This window comes from Dendroctonus ponderosae, unplaced genomic scaffold (assembly GCF_020466585.1).
Source record: "Dendroctonus ponderosae isolate FM_Combo_2020 unplaced genomic scaffold, Dpon_F_20191213v2 Dpon_F_20191213_1, whole genome shotgun sequence".
NCBI classification, from domain to species: Eukaryota; Metazoa; Arthropoda; class Insecta; order Coleoptera; family Curculionidae; genus Dendroctonus; species Dendroctonus ponderosae.
In genome coordinates this window covers 60,753,545-60,779,666 of record NW_026017110.1, presented here as the reverse complement: position 1 = coordinate 60,779,666, position 26,122 = coordinate 60,753,545, and the positions used below count along the sequence as shown (strand labels likewise).

The 26,122-nt window shown below is 35.8% G+C and overlaps 1 protein-coding gene across 3 annotated transcripts in view; it reads left to right on the top strand.

The window, feature by feature from the left end:
* The window catches only part of LOC109541052 (small conductance calcium-activated potassium channel protein), a 70,531-nt gene that overhangs the window by 40,563 nt on the left and 3,846 nt on the right, over positions 1 to 26,122 (top strand). For 2 of the 3 annotated variants that reach the window (XM_019909732.2, XM_048663622.1), the window contains 7 exons: positions 11,948 to 12,298; positions 13,199 to 13,294; positions 14,872 to 15,296; positions 17,788 to 17,923; positions 21,026 to 21,136; positions 25,443 to 25,570; positions 25,674 to 25,743. In XM_019909732.2, the coding sequence (XP_019765291.1) occupies positions 11,948 to 12,298; positions 13,199 to 13,294; positions 14,872 to 15,296; positions 17,788 to 17,923; positions 21,026 to 21,136; positions 25,443 to 25,570; positions 25,674 to 25,743 (1,317 nt within the window). Of the gene's footprint in view, positions 1 to 7,179; positions 7,288 to 11,947; positions 12,299 to 13,198; positions 13,295 to 14,871; positions 15,297 to 17,787; positions 17,924 to 21,025; positions 21,137 to 25,442; positions 25,571 to 25,673; positions 25,744 to 26,122 lie in introns of all 3 variants that reach the window. The other variant, XM_019909733.2, reaches the window with a different exon arrangement.

Below are 26,122 nucleotides of genomic sequence, written 5' to 3'. Positions count from 1 at the left end.
GGGAGATCACTTCGCCCACTGCCTCATCGCCTTTGATAATGTCCACCGCAGTTGTGGACGAAACGTCAGGAAGAAATTCCCATAGACCACGGCTTGAAAGCCCGGAAAACATTTCTAAATGTGATTTAACCGGCCGTGAAAGCCGTGATCTAACCAGTAGATTCTAAGATAATATTAGATCATCTCTTTAATACTGCCGCTTCCGATTCGACTAAAAACGCATGAACAATGTGATTTTCTCACAGCTACTAATGAAAAATTCGGATAGAATTTTTCGATCAAGTAATTGAGATTTCCAATTCCGTCACAATTGCTAACTCTGCATACAAAATTGTTGCAGTCAAAACCTCAATGATCGATTGAAACTCGCCAGGAAAAACTTATAAAAACAATTACCAGCTACAATTCAGCTTAAAGTAAATGTTGTCGTTCTTTTAATTTAAAACCAGTGTTCGATAAAACAGTTTGAGGGTTTAATGCGATCCAACTGCTTTCAGAGGGTTAAATATTTTAGATAGGAAGTAGATCGCCTAAATGGCTGTCTGAAGAATTAAGCGGAATGAAGTTATTGGATAAATACTTGAAAGAAAATAAAATTAAGGTTTCGCAGTCTTACGGAAATTTTTCAAGGACAAATGGTAATTGCTAACGACAGGTAATATATTGCGGATATTCCGACGTAATGCGATTGCATGCACCTCCATAACTTAGAAGTGCAATAACATTCATCATAAAGCGAATATTAAGAGCTATTGAAGCGTAAATACCGTTGTTGGGAGCTTTAGAATAAACCCTATAAGTTCGAAAACCAGTAAAGTGGAACAATGCTCTTGTGAGACTTGAATGAAAAATTACACAGTGTAAATCACACATTGATGCCATAGCAGGAGAATCTGTGAAGCCTCAAAATGTCACAAAAAATCTTCAAAAATAATTTTCACTGATTCATTAAAATTTCGTTCACTTAGATATGAACTGCCCGCATTATTAATAAGCCACTTGATTTGGAGGATGTGTACAAGTGTGGCATATTTGACCCATGTTAATATGGATCCACTGAGCAAACACTTCGGTTTGAAGCTTGTGCTTTATATTCCAGATTGAATCTCTAAGCAATGCCTGAATATTCGCAGGCACATCTCATTAAGTCTGTATTTGCATGTTATCAGATGTAGTTAATTATCTCATTAATAAATGCCATCTCATAAGTGCCATGGCATTAATACATATCTGAAACGTCCTCGAAGTGTACTGTTTCCGCCAATATTTGTGCGCAGTTTCGGGATAATGCAAAACCGCCTCAGCACGTAATAATAAAAAATTATTTAGACAAGCAACAACCTTAAAGTTTCGAAATTAGTTCATTTTCCTTCGGGGTTTTCAAATATTCATTAATTTTTTAAATAATGAGCCGTATTAATGCCATTGGAAAAGTGTCAGTTTCTTGTCGTTGAGGCCGTTCATAATTTCCCTTTAACCGTATTGACCTTTCTCCATTTAATTTATGCTTGAATACTTGGCACAACTTTTCAAAACTCGATCTCACATCAAATGAAAGTGAAATTTCAAAGAGCACTCACGTGAAGAGTATCCAAAGTGTAACTTTGCAATGTGATTTACAAGTTTGCCACTGAGTTAATGATTACCTGCCAACATGGCCTTGATATTCTCTAAATTGACTGGTGAAGAGGATTTAAACCCATATCATGCGTCACTGGTAATATAAATTGTTAACAACGTATAGATCGGGTTTGTCTGACATTTTCGGGCCAATGTGCACTTTGGGCTGATTGTCTGTGATTTTTTCCAATAATTTACGCCCATGAGTAGTTGCGCCCACAAATATCCCAATCATATTATGTACTTGCATGGTAGACAATTTTGTTCGTCGGCATTAAATCGCACTTTTCCGAGACGCTCACCCAACGTGAATCATTTTCTCCCTATCCAGTTTATTTTTTATGTAGGTCGACGAGTTCCTACTTCAATCCTTTTGTTTTCACGCCATTACCTCTCCTTCATTTACACCAATTGTACTTAGGTTTTATTTGTTTAATTTATCCTCTTGGCGCCCACAGCTGAAAAGAGGAGAAGTTTGCTTCAATTTTAAGTGACTTTAAAACAAACAAAATCCAAAGCTACAAATCGGCCTGTATACTAAGCTTTCAGAGCAGAATAATCGTAACCAAAGGGTGTGAAACAGATATCAATTTCAGCAACCAAATCAATGTCTATCATCATTGGAATCAAAGTGCCGATAAAGAGAAACAGCGACCTTTCTAAATTATTTTAAAATTCACTTTATTGAGGCATACCGGCTGAATAATTCCATTTGCCTCATTTATGGCCCAATAAATAACACGCAATATCTCCCATAATATAATAACTGTTCCCGGAGCAAGGAAAACTAATTCAGTGCCAGATGAGGCCAAATAATATGATTTCGCCAGAGGCGTTTTGTCGCTGATTAAAAAATGTTTGGCTTGCAACCTTTGTTTAACGTAGCAAGGAAAATGGCCTGGACAACTGGACAGTGATGCTGCTTTAACTTTCCAGGCCATTTAAATCTGCGGGTTTATCGAAATTAGCATTTTTTGACCGGAGCTTCGCATAACTCATAGTACCGCATTTTTTCATCCAAATCCAAATTGCATTTTCCTAATAGAATTTTTATTCAAATTCTTTGTTATTTTAAAATCATATAACGTCTTGATTTGGATAAAGAAAAGGGGCCGGTTTCAAAGTTTCGGGTCTCGTCAGCTTAGTCTGAGGACGAAACAAATCCACTGATTCACCATTGAATTAAACCCAAAATTCAATTTACGGATTATGACTAAAATGCTATGAAAAATAGTCGTTTGCAAATGACAAAACCCAAAACACTTTTACATAGCGTTTGCAAGTTACAATCAAACCCAAGACTCAAGTCACGGATTATAACTTACAAATGCCAGCTATTGAAAAGTGGTACTTTACACAACATTTGTATGTAAGTGATACTCTGTAAATTGAGTTTTGGCTTTGATTGCTCTCAAAACTGAGCTGGAGTTGAATTTCGCTGACAATGCAAATTTCATTTAAAATCATTTTTCACAAGAACACGTCGACACTGTGTGCTCCCATTATTGATATTTTGATGTGAAAATCTGCTCCACGTGCATAGTATTTTTATATAGAAACATAAATTCTAAACCTACATGAAAGCCCACACCACAAAACGAACATTAAAATAACGCACAAATACAAAAATGTTTGTTTAGAAACTAGTAGATAATGTGTTGTTGAGCCGAAAATAATTTAATAGGCCAAGGGCCAATTGTAAATGAATATTAAAGGGTTGTTTTTCCGTGTGTCCTGCTTTGGATATTGGGTCATACGGTTTGTATTTCACCGCTGCTGAACGTAAAGCTGATAACAGTCGCTGACTGTCGAAAGTGGAAAATGTGTTTTTCTGGCCTGAAAATGTCCGTTTCTGTTAACAAGCTCTAATTTAGTCGACAACAGTCAAACTTAAAATTTCACTTTAGATTTCCCGTTGTATACCAGACCTACATTTGTAAATCGGCAATTCAAGCTGAATTTATGTGAAAACATAGCCAGCATTCATTTTAACGTGCAATTAGCTTAACATAAATGACCTATTGATTTCGAGGGTCCGTTTTAAGAGTGTGGTAATAGCTAATGTATGTATGCGGTGAAAGTGTAAATAATAGGGAGGTGGCACGTAACAGCTACCTTATAGTTATATCTCTGTCTAAATGCTTAGATACTGAAGATAAAATGAAATTTATCGCTTTGTTTGCCAGCGATTGTGTTGGCTCACAGTTCAATCGATAGTTTGTACCCACCGTAGATGATAATAGCATTTTAAATTTTAAAGTACGCTGCAGGAACAATGGGAATAAGAAAACAGACTTACTTTATTTAGTTATCTACTTCTATTCTTCAGTAGTTAAGCTGATCAAACGATGAAAATCCACGGATCGACACGTAGGAAGCAGAGTTCGCTATTAAAAGGCATTTTTGAGAGTCTCACACAAAGGGTCTGGTATTTGCAAATTTTTATTTCGGCAACTTCAAAGGCTATTAGAAGCAATTTGCAAAATTTTCTTAAACCGAACTTAATATGCCAAGCAAACACTTCGTTAGATTAAACTTTCGCTTACGGAGCCAGTTTGTTCATTCCAACCATTTAGTTCTTCAGTCCAGGGCTTTACTCGAGCGAAAACGAGTCTTTGAATTTTTACGGCTACATTCGTTTGGAAATATACATAAATCACCCAATGATTGCCTAAAAGCTTCCAGTAAATTTACGTTTTTTTTTTCATTTCCTCTTAACGTAAATATGAATGAACATTTCAAAAGAACGAGACTTTTGCCCCTAGAAATAGAGCTTAGCAGCAATAACTGTTGTGTAAGTGTTATTTTAAGTAACAGATTACCTGATGAAATAGACGCGGTCTTGCTTAAAACTGGCATTTTACTAACAGAAACAAAACAAAACTTCAATCCCCAAAGAGCGGTTTTAGTAAAACCAAGCAAAACAATCTTTGTCGATTGCTAAGGAGAATTTTACTTTGTGGTTGGCCTGTTGAAATGTTGCTTTATGTTGCAAAAATTGTAGCGATCCAAAACACCAATAACACGCTTAAAGCGAGTCAAAGGAAGAACAATAAATTTCACTAAAGACTCAAAATGAAACTTGCCTTTAAACACACTAAGCCCACAGGCGCTTTGTTTTCGCAAAGGTTAATAATTTTATCTTATAATTTTATCCAAACACCGGTTTTTTCATTAAATGATTTAAAATATTTCATATCCAAGGCGCCAGATTTCTATTGGCATATTAAATAAATCCCATTTTATTGCGTCCTGCTATCGCTTCTTTAGAAAACTTGTACGGGCATTTCTTGAATACCTAAATCTTGGCTTGACAATTTACTGAAGCCTCATTTTCCTCTTTGGTTCAGCCTCAATTCATAAGTCACCTTTGAATGTATTCCAGCGCAGACAATGCCAGCTTGATATGAACAAGTCAACACGCAAGGCTTTATAAGCAAGGGTTGTTTCAATGATCTTTCCAACAATTAAGTGAGGAATGTTGGGTTTTTTTCATTGAAATGAGTTGTTAATATTAATCATATGAGTGGATGGGTTTTATAAATTTTGTCCCTTCAGCACTGCAATAAACAGTTATATCAAGTTCTTGGCCCATCAGTCTATGTCAAGTGTTTGAAAATTTGTTTTTCCTGTTCGTAGGACTGAAAGGTATTTAATATAGTATGAAATGCGTGCTCCCTAAATTTGTCGGAACATTTTTAAAAAAGGCTCCTAAACGAAAAGAAGACACAGGGATATGCTTTAGGCATTTCATATTTGACGGGAAAAGCATTAAAAGCGCCAAAACACTGCTACGTAGGAACCAGATATTAAAGAACAAACTTTGATGAAATATAAGGCCTGTTTTTGGTAAATTAAATTAAAGTTGGATTTCGGGAGTTTGATTTCTGAAAGCGGTTATTATTATCCGACCCTTTTTGGCTTTATTTTGATAATACTTCCTGTGACTAATTGCTTGAGGGTTTTGGGACTGAGGGGCAAATATTGCTGTATTTATTCCTTTGCTGTACATTTTAACAATTCCTAATGAAATTCTAATCCAACTGGAGTTTGGAAAATGGCATGACTTTAACTGTTTGGATATTTTGTGACACAAGCCACTTTTTGAAGTTATCGTTAATTTCAAGTTAGAAACCTTTTTCTTGGAATAACATTAGAGTGGCACGATAATTCTGCTATATCTACTGAAAGGTTTCAAACAATGGCCTTTATAAAGATTATGGGCCATATAAACTGTGTCTACAATAAAAAGTTTACTGTACATTTTAATGGTTTATTTGGCTTTTCTATGCTAAAACCAAATGGTAAAATATATTTTAAATATAAAAGCAAAACGCCGCATAATAAAACAGGTTTTATAGTGCAAATAACCACTTGAACTGAATAATTCGCATGAGGCAATGCAAGTCATCGATAAATATATTTGATAATAATTGCTGGCTTGGGAGGAAAAGTAAATAGTAAAGAAATCCTATTAATGTGTCGGTTAATTGCTTTGAACAATTCGATATGGAGGCTAATAAAGCATAAGTCAGTTACTTGAAAGGTTTTCCTTCAAACACATTTCATAATACTACGATACGGCGGAAACGAGGGTCATTTATTGGATTTCCTTTAATACGTTTGCCGAATACCGTCTTTAAATAAATTTTCCTTAGTGCGATTTTATCTTTTTTGATTCCACCGGTCAGCCAGGAACCAGAAAAATGTCATGAATTGGACTAACACGATTTAATTCAGATGCTTTGACCAATTGTTGATGATTTGGGGTGAGAAAATATGCTTATTTTTTCTGTCTTATTTCACTTTGTCGTGGCATAATGTTATAATTGCCTAAAATCTGAACTGAACTGCGCCTGCCTCCATTAAAACACTTTTATTTGAATATTACATGCCACCTTTTCCTTCAGTATTCACAATTGAGGCAATTTAGTAGTTAGCATGCCACCTTGAAAAACGCCCGTTCCTTTTTTCGGGACCGAAATTACTGACATCCTGAATATTTAATCAAATAATTTCCTGGATAATTTTTATTTACTTGTGAACCCTCACATAACACCAGCCATTTTTTGAAACTTTGCAAGAATATGTTCTTGAATTATTATGAGCCGGTAATTCGGGTATATGTGGCGAACTGCTGTCCATTTCCTGCGGAGGTACAAAGGTAGGTTACTAAATGTCTGATAGCAATCAACATACTCCTTTGTAACGCTGTGTGTATAACAAACATAAAATATCACTTAATGATATATTTAGTAACAGTAAGAATTTGTAAAGCCACATAGAACTTCGGTAGCGTATTTAATGTACAATGTGGGAGTTTTGGTATTATGCTGGACATACATGGGTTTGGTAAGGTTGCTTATTGAGTGTGCGACAGGGGTTAATGGTAAAAGGTATAATGGGAAATGAGGAAATGTACCAAAAAGAAACGAGACAACGGTGTGCGTTTCCGTAAGAAATTTGGTTTCGTATTTTATTAGTCCCGTGCGGTTGCCGTGCGCATTTTGATACTATGCTAAATCTGTTGAGATGAATTGTATGATCCTCTCTATATAGGGTTCTGGCATGCTGTCTTCTTCTCAAACAATGGCGCAAGCGCGAAGAACGAGGCTCAAGCGCGCCCTTACAGAAGTGTCCAGCGATACAGTGTCCTATGTAAAAACGGTTGGATAATCATTCTCTTTTTGAATATCTAGTCCGAGCGTACCTTTGCTTATCACATAACCTCAAACAATCAAGCTGCATTCGCCGGATAACTCGCAAAATGTGTTTCTTACTTGGCAATCGCTTTAATTTGACTCAAAAGCGCGCTTATCAGATAGTTTCCCACAGTTTAGTTACGTAAACAGGTAAAAACTTTTTGAATTTTCCGGCTGGCGCCAAACTTTTCAACTCCGCTTTTCTTCTCTGATCTGATAACTATCTCTCTTACTGTATTAGCTTCCTGTATTTACTAAATTATTTTAGATTAGTCAATGTTTTGATACTTTTACAGTTGCATGGAGCTAATTAGATTTGATTAAATTTCAACTTGGGAAAGGAAAAGCCAAGTCGCAAGTTCCGCATGGACTTGTAGACTTTTTTTTGCTGCTTTGTGTAGGATTCCGTGAAGAATTCGAGCGCATTTGGTTTGAATCTCAAATTGAATCGTAAGCCATGAAAGGGAATTTTCTATCGAATCTAATGCGTTAAAGCAAATCAAGAACAATGCTTTTCATCCCAAAAAAAATTATCTGGATAGTTTCATCTCATCAATGTCGTAAAGTACTCAAATCAAACGACTATAGCATTCAAATTCAATTATTTCCCTTAAACTAAAATATAGTAAAATGGCCATCATACCCTCTTCAATTATGAAAAATTTGAAATTTTAATTTTTTCGGCAAAGACATTCCAGTTATGAGGGAAATTTTTTTCAAACTAAAACGACGATTATAAAAGGGGCTCTAATTCATATTCATATTTATAAACACATGAAACCCTGCGCAACTCCAGTTTCGCTTCTTTGGGAGAAATAGTCACGAATATGTAAATGAATATGCCGTATTGATTCCCGAAAAAAAGACCATTAGTTTCGGAAATAAAAAAGGCTGATTATGGAGCCGGAAATATTTGCCGGCCAAGACTGAGCTGGCGAGGAAGGAAACTTGAAAGCAAATACTTGAACTACTTTGAGGTTGTGTGATAGACCCTAACACTGCTTTGAGCAACATTCTTAGAATCCTACATGTATAGCACATTTTTCAACATCCATGAATTTCGGCACTGGGCACCCCTTCTTTCAGCATGTATTCCGGACTAAACTAATGATTGGGTTAAATTTATTCTTATTTGTATTGCGGTCACAGTCAGCCAATATTACATACTCGGATAAAAACATAATCTGTTTTAGTTGCTGTTAGAAACATTCAACTGTATATTTTTTCTTTGGAAAAGTTTGGGATTGACGTCGAAAGAAAACATTAAAAACTTTTCGAATTTACGGGAGAATAGTTACTTTATTTCTTCGAAACGTTTTACATTCAATCCAATAAACTGGAATTTAACTTTTATTTAAGTACTGTTGTACTGGCAAATACAGGATTTTCATTTTTGTTCCATCATTTTACTGCTGATGTTCTTCGGGCAATAACATTAAAGCGTTTTTTAATGTCTCCTGAATTGTGTCGGGATCATATAAACCTTAACAGCCTTTCAAGGATTTATGACCTCAGATCTACTGATTGAACTACTTATTTTTCAATGACAGTTTTAATTGTTCAGTTAATTATCCTGATTGATTTCAAGTGTTGTTGTTCTGGGTGTAAATATAGGAATAAGTAGTGAAAGATAGCAGAAAAATTGAATATTGCAAGTCAAGATATAAGTACCTGTGCTGCTTCTAGAACTCTATTAATATTTATCAAATGAGGATGATAGCTTACCTGCAAAGCCATCATGCGCTTGTTCATTTCTACCTCGCCTATCTTCTTCCGTTTTAATTTTAAAGTTTGTACTTTGTCCTGGAAAAATTTGCTTAATTCAGTTGTGTCATTTAAAAAGCTATCTTGTGCAAATACACAGCTACAAGAACCTTGACTCCAAAGTACATTCCGAATGATAATCAAGAAAGGCTTTCTATGCTAATAATATCTTCTTTCTGGCACACTCAATGTCGTTAGTTGTTGCCAACTTTTCCTTATCCGGCAACTTAATAGACTTTAGATTAAGTTGATAGAGGCAGCCGAAAATAGCAAATGTAAATTCGGTACTTCTGCGTAAATATTTCGACTAATTGATTTATTGCAAAAGTTGTAAAGTTCGTGAACAAATTAACGAAGAATTTAGAGAGAAACAGTTTTCCAACACAAATTATACAAAGCCTTTTTTAAATTCCTACCAAAGCATTAGTTCATAGCTGAACTGCAAGTACATTTAGACCATATTTTCCCATTTTTCCATTTTCCTGGAGCATAATGTAATTAGTTTATTTTGGACTTTATGGGGCTTTCCTCATCAGAAATTGTTGAATGTCTTCAGTTCGCTGTGGCAGTAGATCCGCTAGGGATTCTGAATGAATTTTAATAATAATTAAGTCCTACAAAGAACCGAGCCCATATAGCCTAAATTTTCAATGGCCAATGGCAAAGGAAAGAAGCAAATAATTAAAGGACCATAAGATACATAATTGGACGTTGCTGAATTTTGCGACTAAGGGCATTTTTCGGGAGTTTCGTTAGTTTCTACGAAAAACGTTATCAAATGCAATGCTTGGTCTGAGGCGCAATATTGGCTGATATAAAACCACTTAGTTAACACAATCGTTATTTTGATCTTGTTTTTAACTAAATACCTTTGTTCTCAAAAATTGCTTCTGTTTTTTCCGAGCTTTTCACAGCATTAGCTTCTACTTAGTCTTTACAAAAGTCTTTTGAAAATTGGTAGGATTCGCTATTTGCTGGTTGGTATTATTAGTTCAATTGTGCATATTTGGAAAATGAAAGTGATGCATCTCCAATATATTTGTATTTCCATATAAAATGATTTAGATCGACTATAAGTGAAATATTCCAATCGTCTGAACCCCAGTAAAACGTTTACCTCCTTACTTTGACCATTTGCAGGAACTCTTTGAAACTGATGTAAGTATATGCCTAAATTCATATTCAGCTGATTTGCTTTAAAATGCAATGGATTTCCACCGCAAGGCTACATTCAACATCGGTTAAACTAAGCTCTGTTTGTTCTATTTCGTTACACAGTCTGGTCAAATATTGAAAACCGTAACAGTTGGCCTATTGGCAATCGACGTACTATTAATGATTTATTCGGAGAGAAGTTGAAGCCAAGCCTGACTGAATGATCAAATGTGAACAATCAAAAACAATTAGTGTTCGCGAGGAATCTGGAGAAGAAAACAGAATATATGATACGAGTACATTGTACAGGATAACATTGGCATGCTATTGGTGGACAATGTGAATTCAACCACATTGTGGTTTTAGTCAAATTTTAACAGATGATGAAGACATTTCAATGGGCATATTTGACCTCTTAAAACTCCAGACAAAATTCGTCTCAAATGACACAGTTTTGTTGGCATTTACTCTTCTAAGGGTCAGTAAGACTGTATACTGTGCTTATCCAGAAATCCCCCAGAAGCGGTATTAAGCCTCTTGACATAAACCAATTAAAAGAGACTGAAAAATAAGCGGCAAAAAGTTCTGATATTGATTTAGTACTTGAGATTTCAAGCAAGAAGTCAAGTTAGTCAAGTATCAGCCACTCTTGAGAGGCCACGTCATCTAAATTTAGCTACAGGCAGGTGGTTAGACAAGCTGGAGAGCATTTTTTTGTTCACTTGAAAATTGCCAGTAAATTCAGCTTTGTATGTTAATACGGTAAATCCGGAAAGGTCAAGAAGAAAGCCTAGTAATCCAATAAAACATTATTGAGACGTTTATTATCGTAAGGTGGCATTTCATTTAAGATAACTGTTTGACGGCCCTCCAGAGAAGATTAGGATTAGAGGTAAAAAGGGTCAAATCAAATGTCCATCGTAATCCATCTAAAGCACAAGATTTTCCAGCTTTCACTTCTCTAGTGGAGGTAAGCTTTTTCAGAAGACCCGCTAACAAAATAGAGTCAAGATTTGTATAAACCAGACAAAACGAAATCCCAGCTAAATAAATTCAGATCCCTCCCCATCACAATGGCCATTATATTTACTTAGATAATCAAGTTATTGGCAAGCGTCAAGCAGGCTTGAGTTAATCCAACTTCGTTCCTGCGTAAAATTCAAATTTTGTAAAGTAGAAGCTGCCAAACTCAGAAACATAACCGTGTAGGTATTCGAAAAGTTTTCCTCGCATTTTGTTTTCATGGACATGCAAATTTTGCGTAGGTTCGTTTTTAAATTTTTCAGGCATGAGCTTTTGAGGACTTGGAGCTGCCAAGTATTTAATTAGAAATCCGATCCGAAGTACTTCAAAAGACAGTAGAAGGTGCATTATGCAGACCGACACGTTTTGCTTCTCAAGAGCTTGAGCGAGTATTAAAGGGCTTTAATTTTAAACCACAATTAGACTAGTCAATTTTCGAAGAATCTTTTTGGACAATTCAATTCACTCGCTTCAAGTTCATCCATAATTTATCAAACAAATGCTTAGCTAAACAATAAACATCCCCTATTAAATACAGCACAGCAGTTCATATAAGTCATTTCTTGGCAGGTAGCACTCAAAAGTACATAGAGAACAATTGTAAATTACGCACACCACCAACTACTGCTTGAAATCATTGCGTTTAATCAAAACCGTTAATATATTGATTATGCGATTTACAGTTGAGAAAACCAGTTTCGACCCTTTCCATCCCAGGGGCGGTGAAGAACTCCAGCAGGGACTCAACGGGAGGAGGGGGCAAGATGCAACAAGAGGAGGGTGCTGGAGTAGCCTTGGTTGGACATGTAGACTATCCAAGGTTTATGGAAGATCGTACCATAGGTACTGCCTACAAAGGGCCATCATCAGGTAGCCTCAAGCACAAGCCCAATGTGGGCTATCGATTAGGAAGGCGTAAAGCTCTCTTTGAAAAAAGAAAGAGGATAAGTGATTATGCGTTAGTGATGGGAATGTTTGGAATTATTGTGATGGTTATAGAAAATGAACTTTCAAGTGCCGGAGTTTATCGTAAGGTAAGTGTCTATTGCTAAAGCCCACGCATATTTAGAAGACGTAGTTCGATTTAAGCTCGTTAAAATCCGGGACAGTTATGATAAATAAAAGTTTATTATTTCAGTGAGTGAGCGAGGATTTTATGGCTGCCCGATAAACGTAAAGCTTTCTGCTAAAATTCCTCCTCCATTCGCATTTCTCAACCCCGACAGCACAGGTTTTTTCATTCACCGCTCGTCAATACTGTCCCCTTTAGTTTAGAGGAGATAACTATGATTTTCACCCAATTAAGATTTAACAATACTCACTTACCTTCGTTTAGTTAATTAAGACCGAACACTATACAAGACACTGCTCGCAAATGACTTAGCAATTAAGTGAGTTTGCCTATTTTGGGTTGGGGAAGACAACTAACTGAGAAGTTTCCGCGTTCGAAGTAATGAGTAATTTTACAGTTTCCCGAACAGCTACATCTGACCCTTGATCCGATTTCACTTTATTACTTCGCTTGACTCATAGACTGTGTTGAATGTTTCACAATTTGAAGACAGTCAGATTCCGAAAAAATGGGCCTTCCGCATTTTAATCAAGTTCATTATTTTTGCCACCATGCAATAAACACAAAATATCGAACATGCTTCAAAGAACTCGTAGAGAGCCGGAAGCTTCTAATACAAATTCTTTTTGAGAACCTTCCTTATTGACATGGGGTGAGTTTAATAAAACAATCTAGAGTTACTCAATAAAAAACGAATAAAACGCAGATGCCGTCATGAAAAATGACAAACTCGAAGAATGAGAAAACAGTTTAAGGCCACAAGTTGGACGTCTACTTAAAAATAATTCACTGTCTATGTGAACAAGGTTGAAATATTTCTCATGTGAAGAAAATTACTAAATTGCATTTCTTTGGCTTTCAGGATGAATTCTACTCAATTGCGCTCAAAACCTTGATATCTGTATCGACTGTGATTCTCTTAGGCCTCATTGTAGCCTACCACGCTTTAGAAGTACAGGTAATTATTGCAATGTTGTTTAAATAATTATATTTTCCCAGCACAGTCATTCTAGGTAAAGTCATTAGAATTTGCATAAGAGTTCATATTTCACCTGAAACTTTACCAGCTAAATATAGGAGAGGAAAATTAGATTACTGGGTCCTCACTTACATTTGTGGCTTTTTTTATTGCAGTTTTTCCCGCAAGAAACTAATATTGACTAAGTTTCGGCAAGTCAGCAGCATTCCGACTTTTAATTAATTTTAGAGCTCCTGCAGGATTTATGCAGTACACGAGAGTGGAAGCAATCCAGAAATACACGCCCCGAAACGTACAAATTTAGATGCTTATTTGCTCTAAATGTTTCAATCGCTCTTGAAAATATCGCATGGCCCCGTCAGAAGTGACATAAAATGTATTTTTTATTGATGTCATTCTTTCTTTTATTTGGGGTCGTAACACTAGAACACCCTCCATTGAACATAAACATGGTGAGAATGAACATCTGCACGTATGTTACTTAATATGAACCATGCCCTTGGAGAAATTACTTATGTTACACTGATGAAAATAGCTATTCGAGTGGGTTTTAATTTTTCAAGCAAATGGAAAATGCTTTTATCTAAAGCGTGCTATCATTTTCTTCCTGCCGTTTCGTAAGCACGAGTGGCTTGCATCATCAGAGGTGGTTCACTCGAAAGCTTACACTGAACTCAGTCAACCTCACAACGCAGAACGGAATTTTTTCCTGACGTTTCGCCAGCATGAGTGACATGTATCTTCAGAGGCGATTTACTCGAAAGCTTACAATGAACTTAAGTTTAGCCAGTTCGGTGTAAGCTTAGAAGAAAAATCTGTTGTACGCCGTGTGATTTTTTGGGGTTTTTAAACTGTTTAATCCGAGGTTAGCGCCAGTTCCAGCTTTTGTCCGTTAGCTCACCATATAATTTTTTATTTTTAAATTTAACTCTATGTTCCAAAACATCAGCTTAATTTTATTACTGCAAAAGCCATTTAAAAGCAACGGCGTTTAAAAAACGGATTTAACCACAGTATGGGTACACATAAATGCAGGAAAACTGGCATTAGTGAATGGCCTTTGCCCATATATTTAACAAAGTACATAACATATACCTGCAGTTTGCTCATAATTTTATCAGTGCATATTCGCTTGAATTTTAATGAAACATGAGTTAATAAATTAAATGACGGATTTTCTGCCTGACCGCTCTCAACGTAAAAGACCTTCCAAAAGAGAAGTTTCAGAATTTGATACTTTGAGGGTTTTTGTTTTCTTTGGTCTCGGCTAAGTCCTTTAGTGGTTTTTATTACTTCCGACAAACTCGACAGCAGCGGAGTGGAAATCACTAAATTATATTTTGGGAATAAGATATAAAACTTGCTCGGTTGGTGCTGAAGGGAAATCGTTGCAACCCATTTGAAGGATTTTTCGCAATATTACTTCGTAAAGCGAAGTAATAAATTATGACTGGCGTATTCCTGGCGAAAGCAAACAGATTATGTAGTAATTAGGCATAGAGTAGTCAAATGTGAACGGTATTGTTGGATTTTACATATGAGTTGATGATTTGCAGCTCTTCATGATAGACAATTGTGCGGATGATTGGCGAATAGCGATGACGTGGCAACGAATTTGCCAAATATCCATGGAGTTATTAATATGTGCAGTGCATCCAATTCCGGGGCATTACAGATTTGTGTGGACAACGAAACTAGCAAATAAGCAAAACGGTGGAATCGGGTCAAAGTGTGTGCCATACGACGTTCCCTTATCATTGCCAATGTTCCTTAGGCTATACTTAATTTGCAGAGTGATGTTATTGCATAGTAAACTTTTTACGGACGCCTCTTCGCGTAGTATCGGTGCATTAAATCGAATTAACTTTAACACTCGTTTTGTGCTCAAAACTTTGATGACCATCTGCCCTGGAACTGTGCTTCTCGTGTTTATGGTATCGTTGTGGATCATCGCCAGCTGGACTTTAAGGCAATGCGAAAGGTAGGATTAATAGCTTAACTTCCACCTTTACTTTACATCGTCAACTTACTTAAATGCTGCACATTATTAGGAGGATTATAAGGCGCAAATGGGACTTCATCGCATTCCTTTTTAAACCCGTTGCACGCTATAGAGTATTGTTTATGGTCAGCTGCATCACAGCTTTTTTACTGCAGATTAACTTAGCTCGAACATTTATTATGGATGGGTCAAAATTTAATCATACGGGGAAAACCTGGAAAATATATCGTGATTAGATAACACTTCACACCTTTTATATGGCATTTATCGTTTATTGTTTCTGAACTCCAATAATACCATTTCGCCCAAAGAGACCAGCAAACTGATTGCTTTACCGAAGTAAGTCCATCTTTTCCAATGATCTAATAAAAACTTTTAATGAATTGGTATTAAAGTTTCGGTTAAGTTGAGATTGTCTCCGCAACGCCGTTTTCTTCCTTAGAACTTCACTAAAGAAATGCATTATGGTGCTTTCTTTTAACGATTAAAGTTTTTCATTTGCTCATTTTGCTAGAATTTCTTGCAATTGCCTAAAGTAAACAGGCGCTTTTAAGCGAAATTATCCGCAAAATGTTAACTTTTTGTGAGTCTATACATTTTTACTTGCTAAATTGGACAGTTACATATTCCAAATATTTGTATGTAGTATTTTTTTTCCAATTCGCCGTTGGGAATATACAGGGTGATTTACGTAGACTGTGCATTAGACGCTTTCCAACTTGCACTGATTTTAGAAACTTCAAATTTTATTTCCAGTCATAACGAACCTGCTGCTAAAGACACGTAAGCCCTCTTGCTACACAGGGTGTACGAAAATGATCACCAAAGTGTCTAATTTTAAATGCTAGCCCCAGTTTTTTAGCACTGTTGGATTGACCTTCCGATTACTCGTTTTTGTAACCCTAGTCTTGTTAACTTATCTCTTATAGTTTTTTATATATGTCAATAGTTTAAGAAAAAATGCGATTACAGATCTATTTATGGACCGGTTCTAAATTCATATGACTTTAAGCGGCCCCTTTTGTAGCATATGGGGGCTAATGTAGTTTACATGGTTTTGGCACGACTTGTTATAACCAGACACAACTTGAAGTTTCAAAAAAAAACTGCAATATGGAAAACTTCTAAGGCACAGTCTGCGTGAATCACCCTGTATACCTATATTAAAACTCAAAGGAACGCATCCTATTCGCCTGTAGGCAAGCTACGTCTTTCTATCGTAGCTGATATTTTATTTACTCTGCTCCATCCACAGCAGCAGTCAAGAAACCTTTTGAAGTCAAAAGAAACTGATCTTTTCCAAGTCAATAAATCATATGATAAGGTTTGCACATAATAAAGCTAAATGAAGGCTGATGTTTACATACACAAGCCAAAGTGCAGTAAATCCAGTTATTTATACCGTGGTTTTCGCTATGGAGTTTAATGGCCAGCAATGATTTTTCTTTGAGGTAAAATAAAAAGCTCTTAAAAGTACTTTAAACTGGTTACAAAGCGTAATGAAGCTGAATATAAATTTAATATCGGGCAAGCAATCTGTGTTTATCTAACAGCCAATTTCTTTTCGCTTTGAAGAATATTCGGCCGCTTGTTTCACACTATTTTAATTAATGGCCTTTGCATGCAAACTGATCATAGATTTCCGCGAAAAGTTAAATGAAAAGTGAAAATCGCTATTCCAATTGAAATCGGAGAAATATTCACAGTCAATCGGGATTTATTGTCAATTACAAATGGGCTCGAGTCATTTCAAATTGTAGGTGTTTTAATTAATGCGTTTCGAAGATGTAATATGCCAACCTAAGTCCAACTTGCCTATCATTCATGCCAACCTATGTTTGGAGAGTAGGGTCCAAATGTGAACATTCCAGCTAAACATTTGGGTTTCATTCAGCTTACAACCGACTTGGTCTTGACATGACCTAGAATAGAATTTGCCTATTTGTCTGCTACGCTTTTCTATACCATAGCAATTCCACTGTTTGATTGCTCCTAACATATATCGAAAAAGAATTAACCTTCGAGAATTTTACACAGAAAATTTAACGCCTTTAACTCTAAAGATTTCCAATTGTTTCAAGAACAGGTTTGCGAAAAAATTAATCTACTTAGAAAAGTCCTAAGTTCTAGCAGTCCTAAGCTGCTTATTTCGAAAAGTTCAAGGAGCTGCATTCGCCATGTGTTACGGTGTTTATTAGCATTCAAATAGCTTTTGGGTTAAACAGAAAATGTTTCCGCTTCGTTCTTGTATTACACAATACATCTTTTATGCCACTAACGCAAATTGGGCCAATGCTTTTTGCTAAATTTGGTTTTCCTTTGCATCGACAGCATCGCCTCTCCCCAATGGCCGATAAATAATCAACCTAAAACCGTGCAAAGTAGACTTCCTGTCACCATAAAAACCTTACAAAAGTATTATTAATTATCGTCGGTATTTAAGTATAAAAGTATTCGTTTTTCCTTCCAGGTTTCATGACGAAGAACACGCAAATCTGCTAAACGCCATGTGGTTAATAGCCATCACTTTTCTCAGTGTGGGGTTTGGAGACATTGTTCCAAACACATATTGCGGAAGGGGAATAGCAGTGAGCACGGGAATTATGGTAAGTATTTTGATTGCTTAACATGTCAAAAACAGATAAACTTAGACGGCTATGAAGAAAACAGATGAGGTGAGTGAATTTCGTAAAAACGTCCCTTGTGAGAGCTCCAGAGCGCAATGGATTGGCAAATTTGGGGGTAGATGCCAATGGCAATAGAAACATGGAAAATGGTTTAGATGCAATTGTTTGACTAAGAAAATGAGCAAAACGCGGGAAAAGCTCTTTATTACACAACCACCTTGTTCCAGCTACTTCTATATTTCAGGCTACTTTACCGCAATAAGTGCTTCGCTTGGCAACAATATACCCACCTAATATTAAAAATAATAATCTCCAACTCTACTGAAACGCTTTCATTACTCTCACCTAAGCACCAATTGAAAGAAGTGTTTTTCGAAATTTAATGGCCTGAAATTCAAAGGAGAACTATTTAAAGCTTCATAAGTAACTGATGGAATTTGCCAGCCGGTCCGCAAAGTAAACAAATTCCGCTTTATTGTCCCTTAAAATCTCAATGAAGTAATTAAGCGGCGTTTTGTCTAATTATTGGAAAACCGCAAATCGATTACAATGCCGACCAACAAAGTGCTACCAACATTACTGACGTGTAATCGGATATGTTTTAAAATTAACCGGCTTATTTCATTTCGGTTATGTCCCGTCATAGTCAAATGCACTGATTGATTTAAAAGGCACTCGCAATAACATGGGCGCTTACCATTTAAACTTTATTAACGTTAAAAATTCAACTTCAATTGAGGATGGATAGAAATATTGCAACCTGCTGCGAAAGTTTTCAATTTTTACTTAAACTCCGCGTTTTTTTTTTTAAAAAGCTGTTAAAGGTATGGTTTGGCTAATTGGAATTGGAATAAAATCAGCAAAGTGAGAAAATGTTCATGGATAAAAGCCCTATATAATGAAGGTCGCTAGAAAGATTCAATAAAATATTTGCATTTATTATGCATGATAGTTAAAATTTCATGCAAGCCTTTTAACCGAGAGCTTCAGCATTAAATTTCATGAGGATATCCCGTTTTAGCGAAATTTGCAAAGGGTTTTGTTGTTTATTAGGGCTTCATCACCCAAAATTAATTATAGAAATCATTAGATGTAAATTTGATCGAGGTGGAAATTGTTCGATTTGCAGTTAAATTAATCAAATGTCTCGACTGCTTCAACCTTACCAGAAGACTATTTCAGTGCTTTATAAAAATTGCTGGAGTTAGATGAAAAAGCAAATTTTATTAGAAAAGTTGAATGTATTCAGGAAAATTGCTCTTTCCTTTGGCTCTTGAAAAGAACGACTGACAATACAGCAGATGCCAACCCTTCTTGTAGCTTATTCCTTGTCCGCATTTTCATATTAATCCAAGGAGTGCTGAACATGTGCGAAAAGAGGCAAACATGCCAATTCACAAAATGACGAAAGAAAACACAAAGTATTTGTTATTCTACGCTTTTCCTGCAAGAAATGATCGCCAAGCTTATTTAAATGTATTAAAGTGATTAGTTAGACCCACATTTACAAGAACATAAAATGATTCATCACATCTTCCGGAATATTTGGTCTGTATATTGAAGCATCCCGATTTAATAGACTGATAATGCCTCTTTTTCCGATAAATTAAAACGGCGGTCAACACCTATAAAAAACTAACACGCAAGTAATATAAATCTCTTTTATTTGCCTCTGTAGCGATGATTTCGCACAAAGATTAAATAATGCATGGGCTGTATAGAGAACAAACATTTTAACTTTGGTATAAAAGTGTTCGAGTAAAAAGTTATAGCCTCTGTTGACGGTCTAAAAGGAGTTTTTATTAGGGAATGGCCTAAAGGTAACAGGAAATTCATTGTAATCCTCTTGTGTATATGAACACTCATGGATATGTATATCCTGATATTCGGCTTTATATTGCGAAATTTACCGCGGAATAGTCCAGAAGATTAAATATTAACGTACAAGGAAACTAACAAGCTCCAGGAAATCTACTTATTTAAACGAGCTTGCTGGGGACAAGCTTTCCTAGTCAAGATTTTAAACTAAGTTGAAAACTTCCATGCACAGCGTAAGAAGCTCGGCTTTGGCCACCATGTTCTTTGATAACCACTTCGGAAGTTAACCGATTGAGTATACAAATAAATTTCTTTAGAAACGTTTAGAAGCGTTGCAAACAACTACATGCCGGTTGAACATTGAAACCGCTTAAAATGGGCCATCGTTTTCGATTATTTTGAATCTGGTGGGGTTAAACTGTTTCTTAATAAGATCGTTGCGTTTTTATTTTTTTATTGCATTGTTTGAGCGCAAAAATCGACCCGTTATTAAGCTTTCGGAAAAAAATCGAAAGTTCATGAGCGTGCTTTTTGAACTGAATGGATTGTTGGGTTGATTCCCAATATTTCAGATCTGATAATTTTATCGTATCTAAAATGCTGTTGAATTTTGGACAGTTTGGAAAATTTTCAGACAAAAATCAAAACCTGTGTGTTTTTGGAGCTCAATGGAATATTTTCGACATAAGAAGCTTCCCGATATGCATATATAAATTGTTTGGTAATATAATAAGGAAGATATCGTCGATTAAAAATTTCAACCGCTCAAAAACGACTTATAATAGAGGTAAAATATCGATTTTTTAGAACCTGAGATTTCTAGCGTGTTTTCCAATGTGCTCGTTGCATTTTTCGCCCCTTTGTGATGAAAGTGAAGGTGAATATTTTGAAAGATTTATTATTTTTTGAGAAAATCGACTACTGTTCAAATTTTCAGTCAAAAAACGAATTTTCCCTGCGCTTTATTTTCAAGCTCAATGAATTCCTTGCGACATAAGAAGCCCCGGAATAATCATATGCAGTCTTTGTTATGTTATGTATGTTAAAGTTTGCGAGCGCAAAAAATTGTCAATAAGCTCGAGTCTTTTGTAAAATTTCCTTTTCAGGAAAAAACAGCTACATTATTTTGCGCTTTGTGCAAAAATCCTATATTTCGCAACAAAGTGTCGTGCTTTCGCCAACTAATTTCGGCTGTCTTCTATACTTGCCAGATAATTACAAGTTTGATTTAGTGAGCAACTTTAATTTTTTCTGTTCTTTCAGGGTGCCGGATGTACAGCGTTATTAGTTGCAGTAGTTTCTAGAAAATTGGAACTGACAAGAGCCGAAAAGCATGTCCATAATTTTATGATGGACACCCAGTTAACCAAACGGGTAAGTTTCAACTGTGTACAAACATTGACAATTCACCGTCATAATTTCAAAATCCAATTATCTCGCCGCTTTGTGCCACGTACCGACTGCTTATCGGAAAACGGGCCTTTTCCAACAACAACATTTTCCATTTTTAAAATCCAGATAGCAAATACTTATTTTATACATGATATTCTATCCAATAACAGTTCGATGAAAGTTGATTTGGATGGAAACTGAATCGAACATAAATATTTTTCGTAGATTTTTGACAATGGAAGCTTTATCGGTTCATTCAATGCAAGCATTAATCAATGAATTCCAGTGGAACAGTTGCCAATGTAGATATCAAAGATAAATTTGCTGCTGGTAACTAATATGATGTAGTTGTTTAATTTTAGAGATTTTTTAGTTAAACTTCGGACAATTGCCTATGCAAAACCGCTCTCATAAAAACATTTAAAAATTGAGTTTAAAAGATATTTTTAAGCACATATTAATCTCCGTAGCTGTCTTCTATATGAGAGTTTTGCCCGATCTTACTTCGGGATTTTTCTGCGCTTTACCTCTTTTCACTTTGAACAGCAAATACACGGTTGCAAGCTTAAACTCCTTTGTTAAATATTTGATCAAAAATTGGACTTTACTGGTTGGTAACGGAAATGTAGCGTGGTTTTTCTCATTTGACTCAAACAACGATGTTTAAAATAAATATGTACGAACAGCGCTCATAAATGTACTTTTCGAATCTGACTTCCATCCCTTCAAATGAGGTATTTAACATATTTGCTTTCGTCCTATGAACTGTACCGCGTAAATAGTTTAACGAGCAATATAAATATTTCTGCTGCAAGCTGCAGTTGTGTAATGGCATTGTAGTTTGCAGTTATTTCCTAACTACGGTTACAACAACAACATAAGACTTTTGTGCTGAGAGGAATCCCTAATGCATGTAGTCGAATGAACAATGTTGCAGAATGTCTATGTAAATCGGTGAATGTATATTTTAACACTTGTTCAACACAACTTTTAACCATATATGGAGATTTATTTTAAATGTATTCAGCTGAACAGTGTAAAAAAATAAAGAACAAATCCGGGCTCACCCGGACTCTGGTAAACATCAAAGCTTGCTGGAAAATGCATTGAAAAGTTTAATCGGTATTTACCAAAAAATGGGAAACCTTTGTCGCTTCAAAGTGTTCTTTTTGATTAGACTGAAACTCGAATGGTCTAAAAATGTGCAATTGAAAAAAGAAGCGACCCGCATGCAAAAAATTTCACATTGTTTGCCTAGTTATTAATCTGAAATCGATTTGTTTGACAACATTCCAGCTAGTTTGTGTTCATTTTCATACCGTATATTTCACGGTAAAACCTGCACTTACTCTTAAAATCATTTTTAAACTCGCCTCGTTAAACGCAGGCTCTGTAATCAAGCAAATCAGATTACGAATCGTGTCGGTATCTGGAGGATAAAATCCAACTATAGGCAAATGCAAACGAACACAGCAGTGATGCTGCTCAAATAGCGAGTAATAATCCTTCGAGAATTCTCCACTAAAAGGACATCGTAAAAAGTCGATTCATTATTCCCCGAACTCTTTTTATGCGCTCGAGGGACGTGAGATCTCAAGCAAACGCAAAATCGAAAAATCAGAAGCAACGTGAAGTGTTGCCTACAATTATTATTTCACATAAAGTCCAATTATTTTAGTTTTACGTGAGTATGACTACGACGTTGCTTTCGTAATAAGCGAGTAACAAAGTAGCTAAATTAAGCCTTGCAAGAAGGATCCATTTCATTCATATAAGCTTTATGAAGTTTCCACTGCAAGGAGCAACGACTTGATCGGATTTGCTGAACTGTTTGTTGGAGTTTTAAAACTACAAGGATGTAAATAGTCTACTTAGTGAAACGGGAAAACATTTTCCTGATGTTTGGCAAGTACGAGTAGCTTGCATTTTCACGAAAAAAATAATTGCAACAATTCATCAGTTTCAATATAAAAAAATGTGGCCATTGCTTGAAACTTCTTCAGGGGTGAAAGTCAAGGATCCTTAAAGTTCTGTAGGTTATTTTCGTAGCATAGCAAAGAACCTAACTCCTTTCAAAAACAAGTTAGTTCAGATAAATTAATTACAACTTCTGTCTTCACAATTTTTAAAATACTCTCGCTTTAATCTGAAATCTGGGTTCGCTGTTATCAAATCTCTTTGGTGATTCGTTGCATTTTCACGTTTACTTACACTGGTTCACTTATCCCGGGCATCAAAAATGCACTTCCATTAAACCCTTTGCGAGTATAACGTAGGCGACAGTTAAACTGGGATTCAGAGAGCAAAGTAAGCCATATTTTCCTCAATTCTGACTATGCAGTGACATAATATTTGCTACCTGAATAAAAATCGAGCATATACATTCAGAGGGCCATAAAGCAATTTTTTTTCTTCTAAAGCTGGAATCTTCACGGAACAGTCTTCGAACAAAATGTTTGTTGCCACGTGCTATTTTTCCTGTTCTGCAATTCCGATGTGCCCGCTATGGCGAAAAGCGTATTTGTTATTTTAGTTCTAAATTATTCAATATTGTAATAATATGCTTTATAAATGAGAAACTGATATTAAGCAATGGAATTATTTGATAGCTTTTTAACTTTCGAATTTTCATAGCTAAACTTCAGCAATCCTTCGTGTTTTACTCTAAAAACAAAGGATGCCTAACGCCGTTTCGCAGGATTAAGGGAACGTCTTAGGGACTTTTCGCCATCAGTCTTTATGTCAGATTAGGTGGAAATTTCTTCAAACGTGTCCTTTTACCTCAAATCCCGGTTCGCATATTTATTTTCCTCCTGCACTTTAGTTGGCAAAGCGCGACGTTTTTCAAGCTAAAATCAATTTTGAATTTAATTGGAAATTTGAGTGGTTTTTGAATTTACTGGCCTCAGTGGCGGACCTTCGGTCTCCAGGTGTGCAAGGAATTTCTATTCCACTAAATTGGCTAAATAATGCATGATTCTTACAGGAAAAACTTTAATGCATTCTTCTGCTTCACCACGTTGCATTCTCAAGTCACATTTTTCAGAGATCAACTAGACAAGATAAATGGCTTGCAATATCGCTCCATCTTCAGTAGAGAACCGCAGTAAGAACGAGCATTTGAAGCCATTAGTTGTCCGCACATTGTGGCATTCCCTACAAGTTCTTAATTTACATCAGTCTGAGTTAAACGATAGGGGTTTAGCTTCTACTGAAAACTACTGGAGGACTCAAAAAACGAACCATCGGAGTCAATAAAATTGGTTAACCTTCCCCAAAGATACGGCGTGTTTAGATAGAAGTTCCGTTAATGTCCCGGCTGGTGAATTTGAGATATATTTATATTCAGACTTGAAATAGGACTTTCAGCTTCGGAAGTTACGTGCACATTACTCAACAATATACATGACACTTTTATAAATTTATATGAGTAAAATTTCCTAGTAATGGTTGAATTTAGTTGGGATTTTGTTCATAATTACTTTGATGAATTTAATAACTGCAAAACGTTGCTTTTATTGTAGGTTTTTTCGCTATTATTACCGTTGCGTGACACATTACTTTGGGTCGAATAATTTTGTTAGCTTTGGTTAATCCCATTGCAAACGGCCTAGTTTAATAAATAAATCGGCCAAAAAGCGAGAATATTAGATATAGGCCGAATACCAAATAAATGTTTGTTTTGTCCCCATCAATTTTGATATAGTTATGCGGCTGTTTGTCGGAAAATATCAGGATTTATCAATATTTTCCAACAGAAATTTCAATTCATTTGTGCCTTCACTTTTGCAAATCGAATGCAGATTTTCTGCGACACCATAAAACCTCATTGCTTCGAGTTTATGCATTCCACCAGCATTCATATCTATATACGAATTAAGTTCCCTCAGCCCGCATGCGGTAAAACAAAGGACCAACTGTAGTTTAATTAAGTGCATGTATCCTCCTTGTATCCTATAACCGAATTTCTCTTGGCACGATATTAATTAAATTCAAAATTAGCGGCAAAAATCGAATTCTGCCTAGTGGAGAGCAAATGAAGGAAAATAAATAATTTAATAATTCAGTAATGTTGATTGAGTCTATGATCAGTAAACACTATCAACACAAAAATCGAAATAAATAAATGCATACTGTGGAACGTATTGAAAGCAAACAGATTATTATTTTTTTTTTGTTCAATAGCTTTGTTGTAATGCAAGCAAACATGGTTGAAATTCGATTTTTCTCCTATAACTTCAACGCCATTTTTTTGTAAAGTTACCTGAATTGTTCCCTATTGTTGTAGCTTAAAAACGCAGCAGCAAATGTTTTAAGGGAAACATGGCTGATATACAAACATACAAGGCTAGTGAAAAGAGTCAACCCTGGTAGAGTTAGAACACACCAGAGGAAATTTTTACTTGCAATATATGCGTGAGTATATTCAGATCTTTAGGTACTTGAACTGCTGATTTATAGCTCATTGAATCTGAAAAAACTGCGTTTCTTTTGAAAATCGTGCAATGTTTTTTTGCAGATTACGGAAAGTTAAAATGGACCAACGCAAGCTTATGGATAACGCCAATACCATAACCGACATGGCTAAGGTAAGGGGCTCAAATAGCCGGAAAATTAGGTATGTAATTATCTTGCGGAAATCATTCGCCGTTAAATATTGCCTTAGCTGAACAAGCACTGAGCAATTAACTCGGGTTCGTCAAAATGCAACTTTAGAGATGAAAACGAGGAATTTAAGTAACATTTGCATAAACCTCAATGACACAGAGTTGATTGCTTCTAACTGCAGCAACGGACCCAACTCAATAAAGTGTCAGTATAACCAGCATAACGAGACAAGTTCAACCCCGTCCCGGTCGGAGACTTGCTGGCCGATTACGCAATTCAAAAATATACATAAATCCGACTATTTCAGCGTTTCATTTGGCATTAAACATTTTTACTATGAAACCGTTGGAAAGTCACGCT